The sequence below is a fragment of the Polypterus senegalus genome, chromosome 15, assembly GCF_016835505.1.
Source record: "Polypterus senegalus isolate Bchr_013 chromosome 15, ASM1683550v1, whole genome shotgun sequence".
In the NCBI taxonomy this organism is placed as follows: Eukaryota; Metazoa; Chordata; class Cladistia; order Polypteriformes; family Polypteridae; genus Polypterus; species Polypterus senegalus.
The window spans coordinates 75,156,422-75,179,033 of NC_053168.1; the positions used below are offsets into that span (position 1 = coordinate 75,156,422).

The 22,612-nt window shown below is 37.8% G+C and overlaps 1 protein-coding gene across 1 annotated transcript in view; it reads right to left on the reverse strand.

Annotated features, from left to right (window-relative positions):
* Window positions 1–22,612, reverse strand: part of fam133b (family with sequence similarity 133 member B) — a 39,738-nt gene that overhangs the window by 12,051 nt on the left and 5,075 nt on the right. Inside the window, exons 2-3 of the mRNA XM_039736719.1 lie at window positions 10,078–10,175; window positions 5,860–5,938 (exon numbers count right to left, since the gene is read on the reverse strand). Coding sequence (XP_039592653.1) covers window positions 5,860–5,938; window positions 10,078–10,175 — 177 coding nt within the window. The remainder of the gene's footprint in view (window positions 1–5,859; window positions 5,939–10,077; window positions 10,176–22,612) is intronic.

The window sequence follows — 22,612 nt, forward strand, 5'->3', positions numbered from 1 at the left end:
CATGGTCAAGTCTCTTTTTTCAAGAACACTGGCCCTTCTTCAGTCATTCATTCACCCTATTGGTTAGTAATTGTGCTCCATCATTCGACTGCACAAAGCACATTCTCAGCTCACCACATAGCATGCAAGTTAGTGTACAGTACTATTAATCAATATTTGTTGTTTTACTCCCAAATACTGATATATCTAAATATCCTTTTCTTAGTGGATACCTTCTGCTCTTGATGTACCATCCAGCCAAATTTAATTTTTTTTTAAATAAACAGCAAATCAAAGTTATTATAGTTTTGCATTTGTATATTTGTTTTTATTTCTATATTTTTTCTGTCTTTACTTGGAAATTCAGTTTAGTTTTAGTTTTCCTTCATCGTGTATTTTTAGTTTTAGTTTAGTTTTTATTTCACAACGACATTTCCATTTTATTTTTATATCAAATCAAATCAAAATCTTGATTGTCATTGTAGCAATGAGACATTGTACAACAAAATTTTAGGTGCAATTTTCCAGTGCAAAAAAAACCAAAAAAAAAAAAAACACAATTACTCAAGTTAAAACTAAAATAAAAAGGGAATAAAATAAGTACCAAAATAGTCCATAACAGCAGAACAATTTTAAATTAGAGCTGTATTGTAAACATTAGAGTGTATTGTACTGTAAACATGAAGGTGCACTAGGTCAGATTGACTACTTAGCAGCTATCCCTGATACACAGGTTACAGTTAGTCCAGAATGCTGCCGCTCGCTTTCTGGTTGGGGCAAGTATGACTCTGTTTCTCTAATATTAGCTTCTTTACACTGGCTACCCGTCAGTTTTCAAATTTATTTTAAAATCTTATTGCTAGTTTTTAAATCTTTACATGGGCTTGCTCCTGCCTATTTATCCGTATTGTGTGTTTTACACCAGCCATCCAGAGTGCTTAGATCTTCTGGTCAGTTGTCTCTCATACCAAGAGTAAAACTAAGGGGGACAAGGTTATTGCAGCTGCTGCTCCTCGCCTGTGGAACTCTTTACCTCATTACATAAAAGAATCGTCTAAAATTAAACTGTTCAAAACAAGATTAAAGACTCATTTCTATTCACTTGCATTCCATGACCTTCAGTAATACTGATGGTTTCCTCATTGTGATTATGTAACATTACTTCTATTTATTTTATTTATGTTCATTTTATTTTATTTCTGTTTATGTTATTCATGTTGATTGTATGTTATTCTTTTATTCTATTATTGTAAAGCACTTTGGCCACAGCATTTCCTATGTTGTTTTAAATGTGCTATATAAATAAAGTTGACATTGACATTCAGCATGGTGATGGCTGAAGGATAGAAACTGTTTCTCAGTCCATTTGTTTTATGGATCTGAAACGTCTGCCTGAAGGAATGCATTCAAACAATGCATGTCCTGGGTGTGATGGGTCCTGAAAAATTTTCTTGACGTTTCTGAGGCAACAGGAACTATGTAGTTCTTCTAGTTAGGGAAGAGGACAGCTGACTATCCGCTGGGCGACCTTAATGTGGAGCTCTTTCTTCTGTGCTACTGTGCAGCTGGAGAACCACACACAGAGACAGTAGATCAGGATGCTCTCTACTGTGCAGCAGTAAAAGGACACCAGCAGTTTCTCAGGGAAGTTGTTCTTCCTGAGGACCCTCATGAAGTAGTCTCTCTTTTGGGCTTTCTTCACTACCTCAGCAGTGTGTGTTCCCCAGGTAAAGTCCTCGCTAATGGTGACTCCCAAGAAGTGGAAGTCTGAGACCCTCTCTACACAGTTTCCGTTGATGACAAGTAGCTAGATGTTGTCTGCCTTCTTCCTGAAGTCCACGATGAGCTCCTTGGTCTTGGCTATATTTAGAAGCAAGTGTTATTCCTACACCAAGTTTACAGCCGCTCCACCTCATCCCTGTAGGCGGACTCAACCCCCCCCCCAGAGATGAGTCCTACTACTGTGGTATCGTCAGCGAACTTAATAATGATGTTACTGTAGTGGGCAGGAATGCAATCACGGGTGTAGAGGGTATAGAGCAGGGGGCTCAGCAGACAGCCCTGTAGGGAGCCAGTGCTGAGGTTGATGGGTGTGGAGAAGAAGGGGCCCACTATAACCCTCTGAGTGCGATTACTCAGGAAGTCCTTAATCCAAAGGCAAGTGGAGTGTGGAAGTCCTATGTCTGAGTTTGGTCACCAGTCTGTGGGGTAAAATGGTATTAATATTATATCTATTAGTTTCAGTTTAGTTTTAGTACTTATGGCATGAAGCTCCTACAGAGTTTAGTTTTGTGTCACAATCAGACAGAACTGTACACTTAACAGATTTGGATACAAGTTTAATGTTAGTGGAAGCTTACTACACTACATGGTTTACTATCTGGTTTTGTTTTTGTCTGATAAAAACAAGCATAATCAAAACTAGATACTAAATATGAACAACTTTACACAATTTTATAATTTTTAAAATATTTTCTCATGAAAATCACGGGGGCTTAGGAAGAACAGGGCTCTTAGACTTGAATCATTGTGCAGACCCAACCTAGCTGTATTGAGGGAAACAAAAAGAAAAACAAGCATGTAGTGTCAAGGTTAGGGGCAGTGAGCAACAGCAGGTAATAAGAGTACGGACAGGCATAAAACAACAGACACAGCATCTGAGATTAGGAACAATATATACACTGTCTAAACCTGTTTATCCAGAGCTGGATCGCAGGAAACCTGGAGCCTACTGCAGCAGGTTTGTATGTAAGGCAGGAAAAATCCCTGGTATGCAATATGTACGATAAGACTGATGTTAATAACAAAAAGAATATGATATTTTCATTTAGAGAGAGAGAGAGAGAAACATTGAAAAAAGAGAGACAAATATTTTAAAATATAATTCTGCTGATGGATTACTTTCACAATATCAGGTATTTTGAGTTGTGAATATGAACTAAAAAAGATAAATTAATAAATATACAATAAATAGAAAAACCATTAGTATGTTTAGTTTTTCATCACCTGGCAAACTCTCTTCATCTACCTACCTTTGTTTGTTCGCTTCATTGTTAAACAATGTTTTTAAAACAAAAGTGATTGGTCAAGAACAATATGTTCATCTTGTATGATGACCTTGTGAATCTCTCAATCAGTGTCATTTTATTTTCAAAAACCGGGAGTGGTCTCCCTAGACTTTCTTGTACACTCAGATATGGGGATGGATATTTGAGGAGTAAGCCGAAGACAATGATTGTATTTTTATATTATGTATATTAAGGAACCATCAACAACAAATCAAATTAATAATATATTGAACAATTATTATAAAAGTAAAGTTGAATAAATCGGACTCTGCAGCTGCATGAATAAAAAAAAAAAATAGAGTATGTGTTCAGGTACCACTTCCGGGTGATGGATTTGACCCAAAAGTTAATACAGATCTACAATTGTGGTGTAACAACCACATGCCAAATTTCATCCATCTAACTAGTTGTGTTTTTGAGTTATCGTTTTTACACAAACACGCACGCATACAATTCCAAAATCAAAATATCGAGGATGAATTTTTTCATAATTACTAAACTTTCTCTATATTTCGTATATGAGAAAGTAAAAACTATTTCTCCTGTGTGAAGTGGCAGGAGAATTGGGATCAACAAAAAGCAGACACCTGAGAAATAAACTGATACATTACTCACTCGTGATTTTTCGGTCCATATGCTAAATGTTTTCTTGACCAGCACATTCTGATTTCAGCCATTTGAATCAAATTATTATATACAACAAGCACAAAGAAAGGCAGCACACAAATCGCTTTCTATTTCTCATGCTTTACGCACCCACACTCAGCTTGCTCTGTCACTGCAAATGCTGTGTGAACAGCCGCCCTCCGTCACCAGCCACTGTTCACTGAATGAGTAAGTGCGGGTGGCTCATTGTGGATGACTTTCTGTTTTAGAGTTAAAACTTTCAAGGGTTAAAGACTAACGGCAAAAATATTCACTCAAAAATCAAAAATAAAAATATTTTAGTAAATTACTATTTTATTTGAGTTAGTCTTTCCAGCTACTTTAATAGTTTCCTTTAGTTTTAGTTTTTCATTTCGGTTTTGTTAATTATTTTATTTCAGTTTACGAAAATGTTTTTATAATAATAGTTTCAGTTTTGATTTTAGTCTTTATTAACTATAATAACCTTGCAGCAAATACAGTTTTTGTTGATGAGTGACTGAGTGAGTCAGTCAGTTAACTTTGCATTATATATGATACTTTTCCTGGAGTGAGTAAATGCCCGTCTGATCAGAGTTGACTAATTAAGGTTAAATTTTGATGTAAATAAGGAAGTAGAACATGAGCCGACTATTCAGAAACAAAAGCGAAAGTCATAGTGAATTGATTGTTTAAACATTCTAGCACTAAAGTCTTATAGGTAGCATGTTTTCGCTTCTTCTAACAGTAACGTAGACTGCAAAATGCCCAACAAAGGAGAGATGAGGTCAGAGGTAGGCAAAAAAAAAAGTCAAAATACCAGAGAAAAGTCCAAGGTACCAATTGTCAAAAGCTTAATACACACAACAACATGGTGATGGTTAAGCCAAACAGTGTTGCACACAAAAGAACAAATTAGGTAATTTTCTAGGGACATGACATCATAACAATTTATTAATATTTAATGTACCACTCAATATATCTACTAAAAGTGTAGAAATAGTAAACAGGAATCCCAAAACTCAGTTCAGAATAATATGGTTCATTGGGGATGCTAAATGTTTCTTCTAATTCAAAGTTGGAAATATTGCTGTTATAAAATGACAGCACAACACATTTCAGCTATTTTAAACAAGGCTAACCAGCATCTTTAATTCCTCATATATCTGATGAAGCTCGGATTTCTCTGTCAGCTCTTGCTAATTTTTATGACATCTTTACTGACTGCTTAACATCCTGGTATATTGCACCTCCTCAGCTCAAGATCGTATAACACTGTGTAGACTGCAGGCAGCATAGATCACTAATGGCACCAAACGGCTTTCTGTTCAGGTCATCTATAATACACTCTTCCTTAGAAAGGCAAACAAAATTATTAAGTATGTCAGCCATTCCGCACAGTTACTTTTTTTCTCTTCCCTAATAACAAACAACATTGTACCATTCAAACGTATACCAATAGAGGCACAGACATTTTACATCCACAGACCTTAAGGATACAAAACAGTTAATTGTAATGAATATAAATAATACATATACTGTATAAACAAATCCACACACTATATATATGCTGCGAGTCATTAGTTAGTAATGTATTACTGGCACTGTTTTGAGTTGACCACTGTATACAAAAGACAGTAAACCCGAGCTTAAAGAAAACTTCACTCTAACCCCACTGGAAACATTCAGAATAACAATAACAGCATTCACAAGCTGCGTGAAATCTCACAAAAATATTTTTTTGTAAAAAAAATAACACAAATGCACTGATTAACAGCATTTGTGCAATCTGAAGATGCAGATCAATACTCTAAAGCATTCTTGACTTGACAAATTAACACAAAATAAAACCCCTAAAACATACTGTTTGGACTTTTACAAGAATCTTTGGACCTCATTTTAAATTGCAAACACAGGCACTATATTAAGAACACATTTTTTACAGCAAATTAATGAAACCATGACAGTGAAAGAATATCTTTAAAAAGAAAAAGACCAAACAACATATAAATATATATAAAATTGTAAGCTAGAACAAACGTAAGAAAAAGCAACATATAACAAATTACACATTCTGGGAATAGATATCTAACTTATGTTTTAATAATGGGACCTGTAGTCTGACTTACCTGGCATCATCATAATTTTTGGCTATGTGAAAAATAAGTCTACTCCTTTAATAACTTACTTCATTCATTTTTTCTTCAAATTCTGCCAGTGTTCGGGAACCTTTTTTTTTCTTTTCAAGTTGTTCCTTTACTTCCTCCCTAGAAAAACACAGAAAAAGAAAATTACATTTTTATTTCACTGGACTCAATGTAACCAAAAAAAACATTGTAAGATAGTAAACCAGATGGAGTTATAGTTCCCTACATACTGTTTGGGATTTGAGACACTTTTTTCCTTAATTTACCCCTCTGCTCCAGGTTAAAATTACAAATCAAGTAATTCAGACTTGATTATAGTGCATATCGCAGACTTTAATTTAAGGGGTTTTGCATACATTAATTGTCACATCATGTAGAAATTTTTTAAACCCATCCACAGGGGATGCACAAACCAGTGTGTTTCTTTGTGCAGGTCCCAAGCCCGGATAAATGGGGAGGGTTACGTCAGGAAGGGCATCCGGTGTATAATTTTGCCAAATCAATATGTAGACAACAATACAAATTTCCATACCGGATTGGTCAAGCCCCAGGTTAACAACGACCGCCACCAGTACCGTTAGCCAACAGGGTGCTGCCAGAAATTGGGCTACTGTTGGCCGAAGAAGAATAGGAGAAGAAGAGGGGGGAGACATGTCCGGAGGCAGGAGGAGAGGAGGAAAGTAAAGAGAGTGGAACTGAGGGTAGGAACTTTTTTTTTTTATTATTATTAATTTTATTGCAATCCATACAAAGCAATTAAGTTTTTACAAAAAGAAAAATCGAGTTAAGAACAGATCGATCCCCACCACTAAGGTAGGAACTTTGAATGCTGGCAGTATGACTGGTAAGGGGAGAGAGTTATCAGATATGATGGAGAGCAGGAAAGTTGATATATTGTGCGTGCAAGAGACAAAATGGAAGGGGAGTAAGGCCAGGTGGATTGGAGGAGGATTCAAATAGAACTATCATGGTGTGGATGGGAGAAGAAATGGAGTAGGGGTTATTCTGAAGGAACTGTATGTCAACAGTGTTTTGGAGATGAAAAGAGTATCAGACAGAGTAATGATTATGAAGCTGGAAACTGGAGGTGTGATGATGAATGTTGTTAGTGCACCGCAAGTTGGGTGTGCAATGGATGAGAAAGAAGATTTTTGGAGTGAGTTGGATGAAGTGATGAACAGTGTACCCAAGGGACAGAAAAGTGGTGATTGGAGCGGATTTCGATGGGCATGTTGGTGAAGGTAACAGGGTAGGTATGGTGTCAAGGAGAGGAATGAAAAAGGTCAGAGTATAGTGAATTTTGCCAAAAGAATGGACAAGGCTGTGGTGAATATGTATTTTAAGAAGCGAGAGGAACACAGGGATACAAACAAGAGTGGAGGAAGATGCACACTGGTAGATTACATCCTATGCAGAAGAGTTGATCTGAAGGAGATTGAAGACTACAAAGTGGTGGCAGGGGAAAGTGTAGTTAAGCAGCATAGGATGGTGGTCTGTAGGATGACGTTGGAGATCAAGAAGGGGAAGAGAGTGAGGGCAGAGCCAAGGATCAAATGGTGGAAGTTGAAAAAGGAAGGCTGCAAGGCTGAGTTTAGGGAGGAGGTGAAACAGGCACTGAGTGGCAGTGAAGAGTTACCAGACAGCTGGGAGACTACAGCAGATGTAGTAAGGGTGACTGCAAGAAAGGTGCTTGGCATCACATCTGAAACGAGGAAGAAAAAGAAACCTGGTGGTGGAATGAGGAAATACAGGAGAGTATACAGAGGAAGAGGATGGCAAAGAAGAAGTGGGATAGTCAGACAGATGCAGAAAGTAGACAAGAGTACAAGGAGATAAGGAGCAGGGTGAAGAGAGAGGTGACGAAGGCTAAAGAAAAGGCGTATGATGAGATGTATGAAAGGTTGGACACTAAGGAGGGAGAAAAGGACCTGTACCGATTGGCTAGACAGAGGGACCGAGCTGGGAAAGATGTGCAGCACATTAGGGTAATACAGATGGAAACATACTCACAAGGGAGGAGAGTGTGTTGAGCAGATGGAAAGAGTACTTTGACAGGCTGATGAATGAAGAGAACAAGAGAAAGAAGAGGTTGGATGGTGTGGAGATAGTGAATCAGGAAGTTAAATGGATTAGCAAGAAGTAAGTAAGGACAGCTATGAAGAGGATAAAAAATGGAAAGGCCGTTGGTCCAGATGACATACCTATGGAAGCATGGAGGTGTCTACGAGAGATGGCAGTGGAGTTTTTAAACCAGATTGTTTAATGGAATCTTGGAAAGGGTGCCTGAGGAGTTGAACAGAAGTGTACCGGTGCAGATATTTAAGAATAAGGGGGATGTACAGGACTGCAGAAACTACAGGGGAATAAAATTGATGAGCCACAGAATTAAGTTATGGGAAAGAGTAGTGGAAGCTAGGTAGAGTAGTGAGGTGATGATTAGTGAGCAGTAGTATGGTTTCATGCCAAGAAAGAGCACCACAGATGCAATGTTTGCTCCGAGGATGTTGATGGAGAAGTTTAGAGAAGGTCAGAAGGAGTTGCATTGCGTCTTTGTGGACCTGGAGAAAGCATATGACAGGGTGCCTTGAGAGGAGCTGTGGTATTGTATGAGGAAGTCAGGAGAGGCAGAGAAGAACGAAACAGTTGCACAGAATATGTATGAGGGAAGTGTGATCGTGGTGAGGTCTGCAGTAGGAGTGACGGATGCATTCAAGGTGGAGGTGGGATTACATCAGGAATCGGCTCTGAGCCCTTTCTTATTTGCAATGGTGATGGGACAGGTTGACAGACGAGATTAGACAGGAGTCCCCGTGGACTATGATGTTTGCTGATGACATTGTGATCTGTAGCAATAGTAGGTAGCAGGTTGAGGAGACCCAGGAGAGGTGGAGATATGCCCTAGAGAGGACAGGAATAAAGGTCAGTAGGAACAAGACAGAATACATGTGTGTAAATGAGAGGGAGGTCAGTGGAATGGTGCAGGCAGGGTGGAGAAGAGTGTCAGGAGTAATTTGTGACAGACGGGTATCAGCAAGAGTGAAAGGGAAGGTCTACAAGATGGTAGTGAGACCAGCTATGTCTGCTAGGGAAGAGGAAAGCCTAAGCGAAGGTTCATGGATGTGGTGAGTGAGGACATGCAGGTGATGGGTGTAACAGAACAAGATGCAAAGGACAGAAAGATATGGAAGATGATCCACTGTGGCGACCCCTAACAGGAGCAGCCGAAAGAAGTAGTAGTAGAAATTTTTTAAATAAAGAATATTTCTGAGCTCTATAAGGTTGGTGTAGTTTACATGGCAAGTTTAATCAAAGTCAAAAACAGTGATGCAATTTTTTCTTTAATAATAAAATTGAATGACAGAAATATCCTCCCATCTTCTCATGTGATGCAGGATCCTGGCTGCACTGGTCATGAGATAGGAACCTACCTTGAAAATGACACAATGCTGAAAGATATCCATACTTATGCATGAGATAATTTTGAGTGACCAGATCATCTAACATGCATCTCTTTGGGAAGTAAAATGCATAACTAAAAATGTTTGTGAAGTGCCATCTGCTGGAATGACAAAAGCAACACATGTCTATGTTATATGCAATTTGGTATGTGATTCGTAAAAACAGTGTTAATGTTTGTGGTGCACCATCTATTGAAATGACAAATTCAATACATTTCATTACTCAAGTATTTGTGATATGCCATCTGTTGGCATAACAGTGACACAGAAACTGGATAGATACAAAGATACTCAGACACTTGTGCATTTATTAAGCTGGATTTGGTATATAATTTGTAAAAGCAATGCTAATGTTTGTGATATGCTGTTTATTACTACATGCATTACAAAAAACATTCCAACAAATGGTGCACTGTAAAAAATAATGAGGTATACATTGATTAAAGATTTTAACTAGTCTTAAAATGGGTAGCAGAGCTAATAGTCATTAAAAGTACACCATCAATTGAAGATAATTTTCAGAATGTCAACAGTCTCATCAAACATACTATATGAGGTCCTGCTCTCAAATTTTCATTTTATAGCCTCCCACTATGATGTGACATAATAACTACATAAATATCTAAAAGCTATTTATATTTTAATTAAACTTGCTGAAATAACAAAAGTAATCAGTCAATTTAAAGAAACTAAAATTCACACAACAAAATTAAGATATAATTATTCATTGTGATTGGGAGAAAAAACATACACACACACGATTAGAATTAAATATATAACTGTAATACATTTGTTACTCACCAGGTTGGTCTCGGTCTGTTAAGATAATCCTGTATTGATGGACCAGATGAGGTGGGTGGCCCACGTGCTCTAGCAGCAGCTATTGGATTGATATATGCCTGAAAACAAAACAAGCACCATTTTAACTAGAGCTCACACTAGTAAATATTGATAATGATCACAATACACAATACATGAATTTCATTTGGGGTGGGGGCAGGCGGGGGAGATTGGTGGATTTCAGAATAGGGTTTATAAAGAATGATATGATCATCATGGACTACCATATTTATCTTAATAGGTGTATTTGCTAAATTTATTTACTAGAGTTTTCTGCTAGAAATCAGTGCAAAAAATATAAATTTAAAAATGAGGTCAGTACCACATCAATGAATAACAAGATTATTCAGGATACTTCATATATATGAATTCTTCTTAGATTCTTTTATAACGAAATACTGTTATAATTGAGTTTGTAAGCAAGTCACAAGGTTTGTGACATTTGCTCTTGTGAGAGTTACGTTTGCATATACGAAGGGGCCAATAGTTGATTAATAACACCGAGTAACAAGAGTAATAATAAATGGGCAATCAAAGTCAAATGATACAAACTCCTGATGCTTTAATTTTCCAAATCTCTTCTTTTTTCCCCCCATGTGTGTCCTAACTTCAAGGCTGTCCCTGTTTTATCTAATATTCAACTGAATATTAATGAACAGGAACCTAATTCATTTCTGTACCATCAAAATACACTGTATGTCCCTTCACTACACTCATCAACAAGGTAGTTGTTATACTAATAAAAAATACTTCGACCTCAAAAACATAACTAACCATACAAATGTAGTGTTTGTGGATTTATTTTTTGCAGATTAGTCTATTTTAAACATTACAGGTCATATCATTAGATTTGCCTTGCACTTCAGTTATGAGGTAAGCAACATTAATTTCTAGTTAATGTGGAGGTTTTGAAAAACTAAGTAAATAAAATTTATTTTGGAATGAACATATGGACCAGCTCACTTTGTCACTGTTGTAGACTAGCTATAAGTACAGAGAAAACCACCTGGTTTTAAACTTACATAAGCTCTACTTAAATTTACTTTTTAACAGGATTTAAAAAGCAGAAATTTGAATGGCTAGTACATTTAGGGTAGTAAGTATCTGCTATGAAAGGGCATTTTGATATATGAATATTTAGAAGTAATCCCAAAATGCTTTGATTAATTTGACTGAAAATTTGGTGACGTTATAGAAAAAGGAACATTAACAGATGTATATTTTTTTTTTTTTCTTGATAATAATGCGCTGGCGCCCTGCCTGGGGTTTGTTTTTCTGCCTTGCACCCTGTGTTGGCTGGGATTGGCTCCAGCAGACCCCCCGTGACCCTGTGATTCGGATAAAGCAGGTTGGATAATGGATGGATGGATGGATGGAGCTGCAGCAAATGGACTACTGTAAGGCACTTTTTGGCTTAGCACTCTGATCATGCACAGAAATTGGGCTTACCTGTTTATGCAAATGAAAGCAGCTGACGAACTATACGAACACTGCCACTGACTTACAGGGTGCGATAGATGCGGGAAGCAGGGGAGATATACAGTACAGAAAGAAGAGACGAGATAGTATGTGCCATGGGCTGTTAAAAGGTGGTGGAATGAGGAAATGTTTGTGGAACTCAAGTAAGATGTGTTTAGCAAACTCTAAAGTTCGTGTTGGGGTGCCAGGGAGGAAGACAGAAATACACACAAGCCAGCAGTTTCCTCGCATCCAAGAGAGGGGAGTGGACACTGTACATATAGTTCATGATATTTCTTTTTACCTGCTCTCTTCTGTACAGTCCTTAATTTGAACCTTACTCCTTCACAAAAAAGTTCTTCTCATAGATGTTTACATTTGAGACTACTGTGACTTCTTTCCTCTATCCATGAAGTGGTTAATACTTTTACAGGGAGAAAACAAGTGCTTAAAGTGGGCCAGTATGCACTAATACTCTGCAATTTGCCCTTTCGGCCCACACGGTACTGGCAGTTTCTCACAATGTCATCTTCCCCTTTCTAGAATTGCTTACATATAAATTTACTCCTACCACTGAGACAAGTAATTTTAATGTATTACTTATTTTACTTACATATAAATTTACTCCTACCACTGAGGCAAGTAATTTTAATGTATTACATATTTTACTTTGAAACTTCTAGTGCACTGATAAAAAGCCCAATTATCTTGTATATTTCTATTTGTACTACTACCTGTCCCTGTATGTACATATGGCTTGTTCTAAACTTCCTACCACCCTCAACCCCAATCCCACCCCAAGTCCCATTTACCTAGTTTAAATAATTCTTAGCTAACCTATTCACACACATCCCCAATATGTTAGTACATTTCTGTTTTAATGTTACCTGCCATGGGCCGTAACAGTCCTCTCTATCCTACATTAAGTTTGAGCCATGTGTTGCGCCGTCTAATCTCTTCAATCTTAAATGGACTGACACTTGGCACAGGCTGAATTTCAGAGATCACGTTTGCAGTTCAGTGCCTCAGCTGGGAACCTATCTCTTTAAATATGGTTTGCAGAACCGACAGCCTTTCCTTATGTATGTCATTTATTACAACATGGACAATGACAATTGGATCCATCCCCTGCTATGGCCAAGTGCCCATCCACCAATGATGTATTCGATCTGTGTACCTGGGATGCAGAATGTGATATGAAATTTTCTGCCTCTGGAGCACACCTGAGTCTTAACCCCTTAATCACTTAGGCTCCCACTACTACTAATTCTCTCTTTCTGGAGATTTTGAGGTGACCACTGGGGCTCTCTGCTGACACACTACAGAAACACTAAAAGTGATACATTTATCGTGCTTCTTAGAAATACGTTAATTAATACTGTACACAACCAGAAACTTCAATGTCATTTTTTTTTTGAGAAAATGTGTATAACTTAGCTAATCCCCATCAAAATTCTACTGTAAAAAGAAACATTAAGTGTAGCAAACAATTAATGCATGTCTTTAAAAACACAGTAAATGACTGGATGTGAGCAGAAAGTCGATTGTTTTCAAATAGCACTAAATGTATTCACTTTATTTTTGCATTTAGAATTCAAATCTGATACTATCAGTTATCAATATATCCGTAATTTGTATCCACAACAAATAGAACAATTTGTAGACTATAAAGTGCATCCACAGCTTTATGCACCTTTAATTTACAGTTTGTTGCAATTAATATAAAAAAAAATGCCTATATTAACATCAGGGATCTTAACATTCAACACTGGAGTTAACCAGCCCTGAAAAAATGTACTGGAAAACTGCATATCTGAGGGTTTAAATCTGGGATTTTTTTCCGGGGTTGCCCATAATTAAATTAAATCTGTCTATCTAATAGTCATGCTCTGAATTTAATTCAAATAGTACATCTGAACATTGCCCTGAAAACTAGACTTAATGTAAAAAAACAAAACATTTAAACTGGCGCTACTAATTTTCCGACAATATAAATTTTACTTGATTGTTAAGGGCCTCTTGGAGTAACCAAATGCATTGCAAAAATGTAACAGTTTTGACTTCAGGCACTGCTTAAGATAGCATCAGCTTCAATCAAAATTGAAATATTAATATTTATTCAGATTTTTTTAAACACAAATGAATACATAGCTGTGATGTACCTTCGGTACTAATTACAGTGTTATCAGTTTACAACAGATATACACATTCTCACTGACATCAAAAATAGTAACTTGTGAAAACACTATGCTCAGATGTCAGTACTGAGGACTGCATTTCTTTTCCATTGCAGCTTTTCACTGGATTCTTTTACGCTGTAAAAACCATACGAAAAACAAGATATATCAATATTCAATGCAAAACAACGTATATACTCTATTAAACATGTACTTCCTATCGATTAGTTCATTACTAAAGATTAATTTAAAGAAACATTAAGACTAAGTCATAAAAGTTCAGGTAAATATATACAATTGCTTTCTGAACCTCCAAAAACTAAATTACTCAAAAAAAAAAAGTAAAAAAAGTTATAGAATCTAATTTCACTATTTTTATGGATTAATTAAATTAGATTTGAATAACTCTATTCCTGGATAAAATGGTTTAAAAAAAAAACAAACAAACAATGGATGTATTGATGGATTCTATGAGCATGTCAGTAGCAAGTTATCAATTTTATGAATAAAAAACAAAGGGAAACTACAGGCACTACCTGCAAAAATCACTCCATCAGGAAGCTTGCAAAAAGTGTATATGTGACAACACACAGCCATAATTAAACCTTGGAGATATATTCTGTACTCAAAGTCTTTGGAGAAGTAGAAACAGTGTATTTAATAAAACAAATGAGTCAAGCAAATAGAGGCAAGGTTAATAGTTAAATATTACAGACAGATATTTTGTTACAGTCCATTATGTTTGTAATGAAATGTAAAAATGACATTTTGTTGAAAAACGTTACATATACATATAAAAGTAGGTCTTGGGGTATAGCAATGCTGCAGATACAAATGGTACATAAAACCCCAAAAGTTTTTTTTTTTTTTAACTTAATTTCCATTTATTTTTATATAACAAATTCAAGATTTTACATGCAAAAAAGCAAAGTAGCTCTGACACTGACAATACATTGTAGCCTTCACTAGCAATGTGGAATAGTACTGCAGATTTTGGACTTTGTCACCATTTACAATCACTTTGTGCTTTAATGTGCACATGTTGTAGAATGTAACTCACAAAAAACACAGTAAGCTCAGGTACAGGTAAACAGCTCAAGCTCTACCTAGCTATTTAATTGAGCAGTCCCCAGAGTCCGAAGTATATGTCCCAGCTTGCCATTGGGGGACTTAATGATCACTCTGTAAAGACAGCCTGTGTCACCCAATGTAAAGAGCAGCATATGCAGCTGTGCAATAAGCTTTGTCACAGATAAACAGCTAGATATGCATCCATTCATTTAGCGGAGAACAGGGAAAACCTACTTTTCATATTTCACAGCATCCTAAGTATGCCTTACAACCATACTGTTTCAGGAAGTATAGCTGGTGGGAGGTAAAATTGACACTCTTAACAATCTCTCGGCAAAGACAGCATGTCTCTGCTAAGGGATCAACAGTCAGTTTGGTGGCTTTCCATGTCATCATTATACCTTTTCCAATTCTATGAGCTATATGTCTTCATCAAAAACTATAGGATGTCTAATTATAAACTCAACATACTGTACCAATAGGTCATTTTAGTTTAAATCATTAGTGCTTTGTGATTTAAAATACAGTAATATTGATTCACTGTTAGTTTATCAAGAAGTTTGAAAGTGCTTTTACATGCATTTTTATTACTATTTAATTTAATTTTTTTTTTGTATCAGTATACTGCTGCTGGATTATGTGAATTTCCCCTTGGGATTAATAAAGTATCTATCTATCTAAACCTTTTTCGGTAAACTTAAGTAATAAAGAATTATGCATATTTCCATTAATGTGCAATTTCAGTGCAAGATCCAACTCGTATAATCAGCCGGAACAGAACTCATTCTTAACCCAAGGGCTGCCTGTATTGAAAGCAGTCAAATAATATTCAGTGCTGCCAAAATCTGTATATCTGTTGAAAGATTTGGACCCATCACAATAATTTCTCCTTCCCTCTCATATATAATTAAACTAGCAAAATACCCGCGCTTCGCAGCAGAGAAGAACTGCCTTAAAATTTTTATTAAGAAGAAAATTAAACCTTTTTAAACTGAGGGAAAATATACCAATAATTATTTGTTAAGGATCTCTTTGTATACCACATTGTGAGTTCGGCCCTCCGGTTGTAATATGACCAAGCTGTGCGCTGAGCTTACTCTTGAGCATGCAACGTACAGTTGGCCATGTGAACAGTAATCTTGTTTCAAATCTCACCGCTTGGATTGCTGCTGTCATAATCGGTTTGAGTTTCATGGTTTTTTTCAATTACGACGGTATTTGTAGGACTTGTGTTGAAGAGACATTCGGCATCTGTCAAGCGTTGTAAGTATACAAACGGTTTCATCGATAACTTTACATCCAGCTTTTGAGAGTTTAAACATTCATAAACATCAAAGTGTCCACTACTGAAATCGTCACCTGTGAATCTAAGATGTTTAAGAGGCATTGGCGGTTGTCAAAGGTGTAAAATATTTGGCCATTTGGTACACTTGAAAGCGACAACCGAACAATTCACCGGCAGCCATCAACTCACATGCAGATGCATAGATGAAGGGCTTAAGCATTTCAATCTTCTAGTGCTCCTGTGTAGAATAATTATCTCCTGTACCGTCATCAGTCCACACCTTGAACCTGTCCCAGTCATTCAATACATAAGGCACAATGTTCCTCCGGATATCAAGAGTGAGCCTGATATGGCCGTGCAATATGTAACAAAGAGAATGGAAAAGGCAGGTGCCATCTCTGGGCATGGAAACCACTTGGTAAGTGACAGTTCTTTGATCAATGGTGATCACCTTGATAGACATGTTAATGGGGGTACAGTTGGAATGATAAAGGAAATGGGTACCTGAACAATGTAAAGTAAGTCTAAAATACCTACACAATAACTATAATCGTAATAAATGAACAATAAAACAGCGGAGAAGCCATGGATTAAATAAAAAGGTTGTAGTTATCAGCAGGGAGACATGAATCCCGTGGCGAAGCAAGGAAGGGAATGTAGAGATTGGAGCGACGGACGGTCTTATATAGGCAGGCAGCCAACAACGTGGGAGGCGTTGGGATCTTGGACCCAACGCCACCTCACACGGTGACCGAGCTGCAGGCTATGGACGTATATATATACGTAAGTAGGATTCAGTTAGCGTTGGGAACCCGCGTACCAAATTTCTTGAAGATGGGCCCATAAGTACAAAGATCGTTGAAAAGTTCAATATGGCGGCCGGCAGTGGCATCATACCACCAAAATAAATATGTACATTGGTTTTGGTTAGCACAGGGAAGCCGCCTACCAAATTTCGTGAAGATGGGGCCATAAATAAGAAAGTTCAAAATGGTGGACATTGTCGACCATTATGACCATTACGTGTAGAATTTTGAAATGAAACCTGCTCAACTTTTGTAAGTAAGCTGTAAGGAATGAGCCTGCCAAATTTCAGCCTTCTACCTACACGGGAAGTTGGAGAATTAGTGACGTTGGAAAGTTCAATACGGCAGCTGACAGTGGCGTCATACCACCAAAATAAGTACGTACATTGGTTTCAGTTACCTCAGGGAAGCCTCCTACCAAATTTCGTGAAGATGGGGCCATAAATAAGAAAGTTCAACATGGCGGACGTTGTTGACCGTTACGCGTAGAATTTGAAATGAAACCTGCTTAACTTTTGTAAGTAAGCTGTAAGGAATGAGCATGCCAAATTTCAGCCTTCTACCTACGGGAAGTTGGAAGTTAGTGAAGTAGTGAGTGAGTGAGTGAGTGAGTGAGGGCTTTGCCTTTTATTAGTATAGATCAGGGGTCGGGAACCTATGGCTCGCAAGCCAGATGTGGCTCTTTTGATGGCTGCATCTGGCTCGCAGACAAATCTTTTATAAAAAATAAGGTTAAAAATATAAAACATTCTTATGTATTTCAATCCATTCATTTCCTATTGCTCATGTTCATGGTTGCAGGTGGCTGGAGCCAATCACAGCTGTCCTCCGGGACAACACCAATTTTTTATTGGATAATGCATAACATACACGGTCGTTGTGAGGTCAGGAAGTAAACTTCCCTCCTTTTAATCAAGTAGTCAGCTAGCTAATTGCAGAAAACCTTTTATCGAAGAAGATGGCTAAAAGAAAAAAAGATGGAGTATCGTACTTTTCAGCAGGAATGGACAGAGGAATTCGCCTTTGTGGAGAGAGCAGGTTCTGCAGTGTGTCTAATATGCAATGATAAAATTGCATCGATGAAATGGTCAAATATAAAGCGGCACTTCGACACACGCCATACTACATTTGCATCGAAATATCCTGCGGGGGACAGCAGGAAGAAAGCATGTCAAGCGCTACTGTGCAGAGTGCAAGCTAGTCAGCAGCAACTCCGTGTTTGGACCCAACAAGGTGACTGGAATTCGGCTAGCTTTGCTGGTGCTTTAGCGATTGTGAGAAATGGAAAGCCATTCACAGATGGGGAGTATGCCAAAACATTCATGCTTGATGTTGCCAATGAACTTTTGACGACTTTTCGGATAAAGACAAGATAATCAAACGAATAAAAGACATGCCTCTGTCGGCAAGAACTGTTCACGATCGTACCATCATGATGGCAAATCAAATTGAGGCAACACAAGTGAAGGACTTAAGTGCAGTCCCGTTCTTTTCTCTTGCTTTGGATGAGTCAACAGATGTAAGCCATTTATCCCGGTTCAGCGTGATTGCAAGGTATGCTGTCAGTGACGCACTACATGAGGAAAGCCTTGCTGTTTTGCCTATGAAAGGGACCACAAGAGGGGAGGATTTATTCAAGTCTTTCACTGAGCTCGCTAAAGAAAAAAATCTACCGATGGATAAACTTATTTCGGTGTGTACTGATGGTGCTCCGTGCATGGTGGGGAAAAACAGAGGATTCGCAGCGCTTCTTTGTGAACATGAAAAGAGACCCATCCTAAGTTTTCACTGCATCCTACATCAGGAGGCGCTTTGTGCTCAGATGTGTGGCGAGCAGCTTGGTGAGGTGATGTCGCTGGTCATTCGGGTGGTCAACTGTATTGTTGCCCGAGCTTTAAATGATCGCCAGTTTAAAACACTGCTGGATGAAGTTGGGAATAATTATCCTGGTCTGCTTCTGCACAGCAATGTGCGTTGGCTGTCAAGAGGGAAGGTGCTCAGCCGTTTGGCTTTGTCTGAGCGAAATCCGGACTTTGCTTGAAATAAAAAACGTCGAGCATCCTGAGTTAGCTAACACTGAGTGGCTCCTGAAGATCTACTATCTCGTGGACATGACTGAACATCTGAACCCACTCAATGTGAAAATGCAAGGCGTTGGAAATACAGTCTTATCCCTTCAACAAGCAGTGTTTGCATTTGAAAACAAGCTAGAACTCTTCATCGCCGACATTGAAACAGGTCGTCTACTACACTTTGAAAAACTGGGACAGTTTAACGATGCGTGCACAGCAAGTGACCCTGCTCAACATCTTGATCTTCAACAGCTGGCGGGCTTCACATCTAATCTCCTGCAGTCATTCAAAGCGCACTTTGGAGAATTTCGTGAGCGCACTCGTCTTTTTAAGTTCATCACCCATCCACACGAGTGTGCAGTGGACATCGCCGACCTGAGTTACATCCCCGGTGTCTCCGTCAGAGATTTTGAGCTACGAGCTGCTGACCTGAAGGCCTCAGACATGAGGGTGAATAAGTTCAAGTCACCGAATGAAGATTTGGAAAGACTTGCGACAGCAAGCAGAGTTGGCGAGCAAACACAAGTGGGGAGAAATGAAAAAACTTCAACCCGCGGACCAGCCGATTGTCAAAACTTGGAACGCGCTTCCCGTCACATACCACATACTGCAGCATGCGAGTACGGCTGTACTGACAATGTTTGGCTCTACGTATGCATGTGAGCAGTCTCTCTCACATCTAAAGAACATTAAGACCAACCTACGATCACGTTTAACGGATGGCCTGCATGAAGCTTAACCTCACCACGTATCAAGCAGACGACAAAACCATCAGCAAAACCATGCAGCACCAGAAGTCGCATTAATGGTAAGAAGTACTTTATTCATCATGGGTAAGCAACAGCATAACAACGTTATTAAAAAGAATTCAGAGACTTATTGTACTTTAAAAGTGTTGGCCTTACATAAAATGCACACATTTACTTGTATTTAGTTTTAAACATATTGTATGGTTCTCACGGAATTACATTTTAAAACATGTGGCGTTCATGGCTCTCTCAGCCAAAAAGGTTCCCGACCCCTGGTATAGATGAATACCTCTGTGTATGTAGTGAAAGAAAAAAAAAAAACCTGTTACTGAAAAGGGATGGATGGAGGGTCACACTGTATTTTTAAAATTGAGCTACACTGAAGCTTCTAGCTCAGAGAAGATTTGCGATTTTAAATTAAAAAATAGTTCAGTTTTGTCTTTGGACATTCATATTGAAATTATGCTATAGTATATACAATGCTTCTAGAGACTGAATTATAAAAATCTACCTGAGGTGTCTAATTCAGAGAGAGACATTTTCTTTTCTTTAATCAAACAGTGCCCTTCAATTTTCTTGTTAAACAAAGGTCAACTTTTCCAAGTGGAATTAAACAATGCCCATATACATAAAAAACAAACAAAATTTTAGAAATCTATATAAATCCATAAGCCCCTTCTTGGAAATACAAAGTGATGGTGTTTTTATATTAACAGGATGATAATATCCCTATTGACTGGCAGTTTCATATCTTTCTGAATATCTTTTTATATCCTTTTCCTGAATTATAAAGTTGAGCTACTTTTTCTTGTTCTTGAAGATCCTTTGACAGTTCTTTTGCTGTCTCCAGGATTCAGTAACCAATAAAGTCACTGCAGCACTGGACGAAATGCAAAAGGGTACCCCAACAATTAAGAGGTTCATTGACTATTTATACACAGGCACTAATTATAATCAAAAAAGGCAGAGGTGTGAACACTTACCTTTTACAGCCATTTCAAGCTGCACATGTCAACTTGCCAAACATTCAAGGGTATCAGGACAATCTGTCCGATTTCAGTTATCATTATAATACTTAATGACAAACACAATTCTGCAATGCTGAATAGCTCCCCCTGGCAACTATTCCTAAATAAAAGAATTGTTTTTTGTATTATTACTCATATTATCCAAAAAGACCAACAATTTACAAGTCTTGCCAAGTGTATATAAACTTAAGAGTGCAATTATAAATGCAGAGATTCAAATGACTCTTTAATTATGGTACCACCAACATTTTCTTAACATTGGCTAAATAAAAAAAAATACTAAAATGTTTTACAGATAGCCAATGTTTTAGGTTTGTGGTCTTTTACATACATATTGAGTATATAAGTCATTAAGAACACATAAATGCATAGTACAGTGGTGTGAAAAACTATTTGCCCCCTTCCTGATTTCTTATTGGGCCACACGTTTGCGATAACTTGCAATGAGTCTTTTACAGCTCTGGAGGAATTTTGGCCCACTCATCTTTGCAGAATTGTTGTAATTCAGCTTTATTTGAGGGTTTTCTAGCATGAACCGCCTTTTTAAGGTCATGCCATAGCATCTCAATTGGATTCAGGTCAGGACTTTGACTAGGCCACTCCAAAGTCTTCATTTTGTTTTTCTTCAGCCATTCAGAGGTGGATTTGCTGGTGTGTTTTGGGTCATTGTCCTGTTGCAGCACCCAAGATCGCTTCAGCTTGAGTTGACTGAACAGATGGCGGATATTCTCCTACAGGATTTTTTGGTAGACAGTAGAATTCATGGTTCCATCTATCACAGCAAGCCTTCCAGGTCCTGAAGCAGCAAAACAACCCCAGACCATCACACTACCACCACCATATTTTACTGTTGGTATGATGTTCTTTTCTGAAATGCTGTGTTCCTTTTACGCCAGATGTAACGGGACATTTGCCTTCCAAAAAGTTCAACTTTTGTCTCATCAGTCCACAAGGCATTTTACCAAAAGTCTTGGCAATCATTGAGATGTTTCTTAGCAAAATTGAGACGAGCCCTAATGTTCTTTTTGCTTAACAGTGGTTTGCGTCTTGGAAATCTGCCATGCAGGCGTTTTGCCCAGTCTCTTTCTTATGGTGGAGTCGTAAACACTGACCTTAATTGAGGCAAGCGAGGCCTGCAGTTCTTTAGACGTTGTCCTGGGGTCTTTGTGACCTCTCGGATGAGTCGTCTCGCTCTTGGGGTAATTTTGGTGGCCGGCCACTCCTGGGAAGGTTAAGCCACTGTTCCATGTTTTTGCCATTTGTGGATAATGGCTCTCACTGTGGTTCGTTGGAGTCCCAAAGCTTTAGAAATGGCTTTATATCCTTTACCAGACTGATAGATATCAATTACTTCTGTTCTCATTTGTTCCTGAATTTCTTTGGATCTTGGCATGATGTCTAGCTTTTGAGGTGCTTTTGGTCTACTTCTCTGTGTCAGGCAGCTCCTATTTAAGTGATTTCTTGATTGAAACAGGTGTGGCAGTAATCAGGCCTGGGGGTGGCTACGGAAATTGAACTCAGGTGTGATACACCACAGTTAGGTTATTTTTAACAAGGGTGCAATTACTTTTCACACAGGGCCATGTAGGTTTGGATTTTTTCCCCTAAATAATAAAAACCATCATTTAAAAACTGCATTTTGTGTTTACTTGTGTTATATTTGACAAATGGTTAAATGTGTTTGATGATCAGAAACATTTTGTGTGACAAACATGCAAAAGAATAAGAAATCAGGAAGGGGGCAAATAGTTTTTCACACCACTGTATAATCTTTAAATTATATTATCTATGCAGTTAGATACCAATTGTAATTATAAAAAATGAATAAAATAAAATACAATTTTATAATT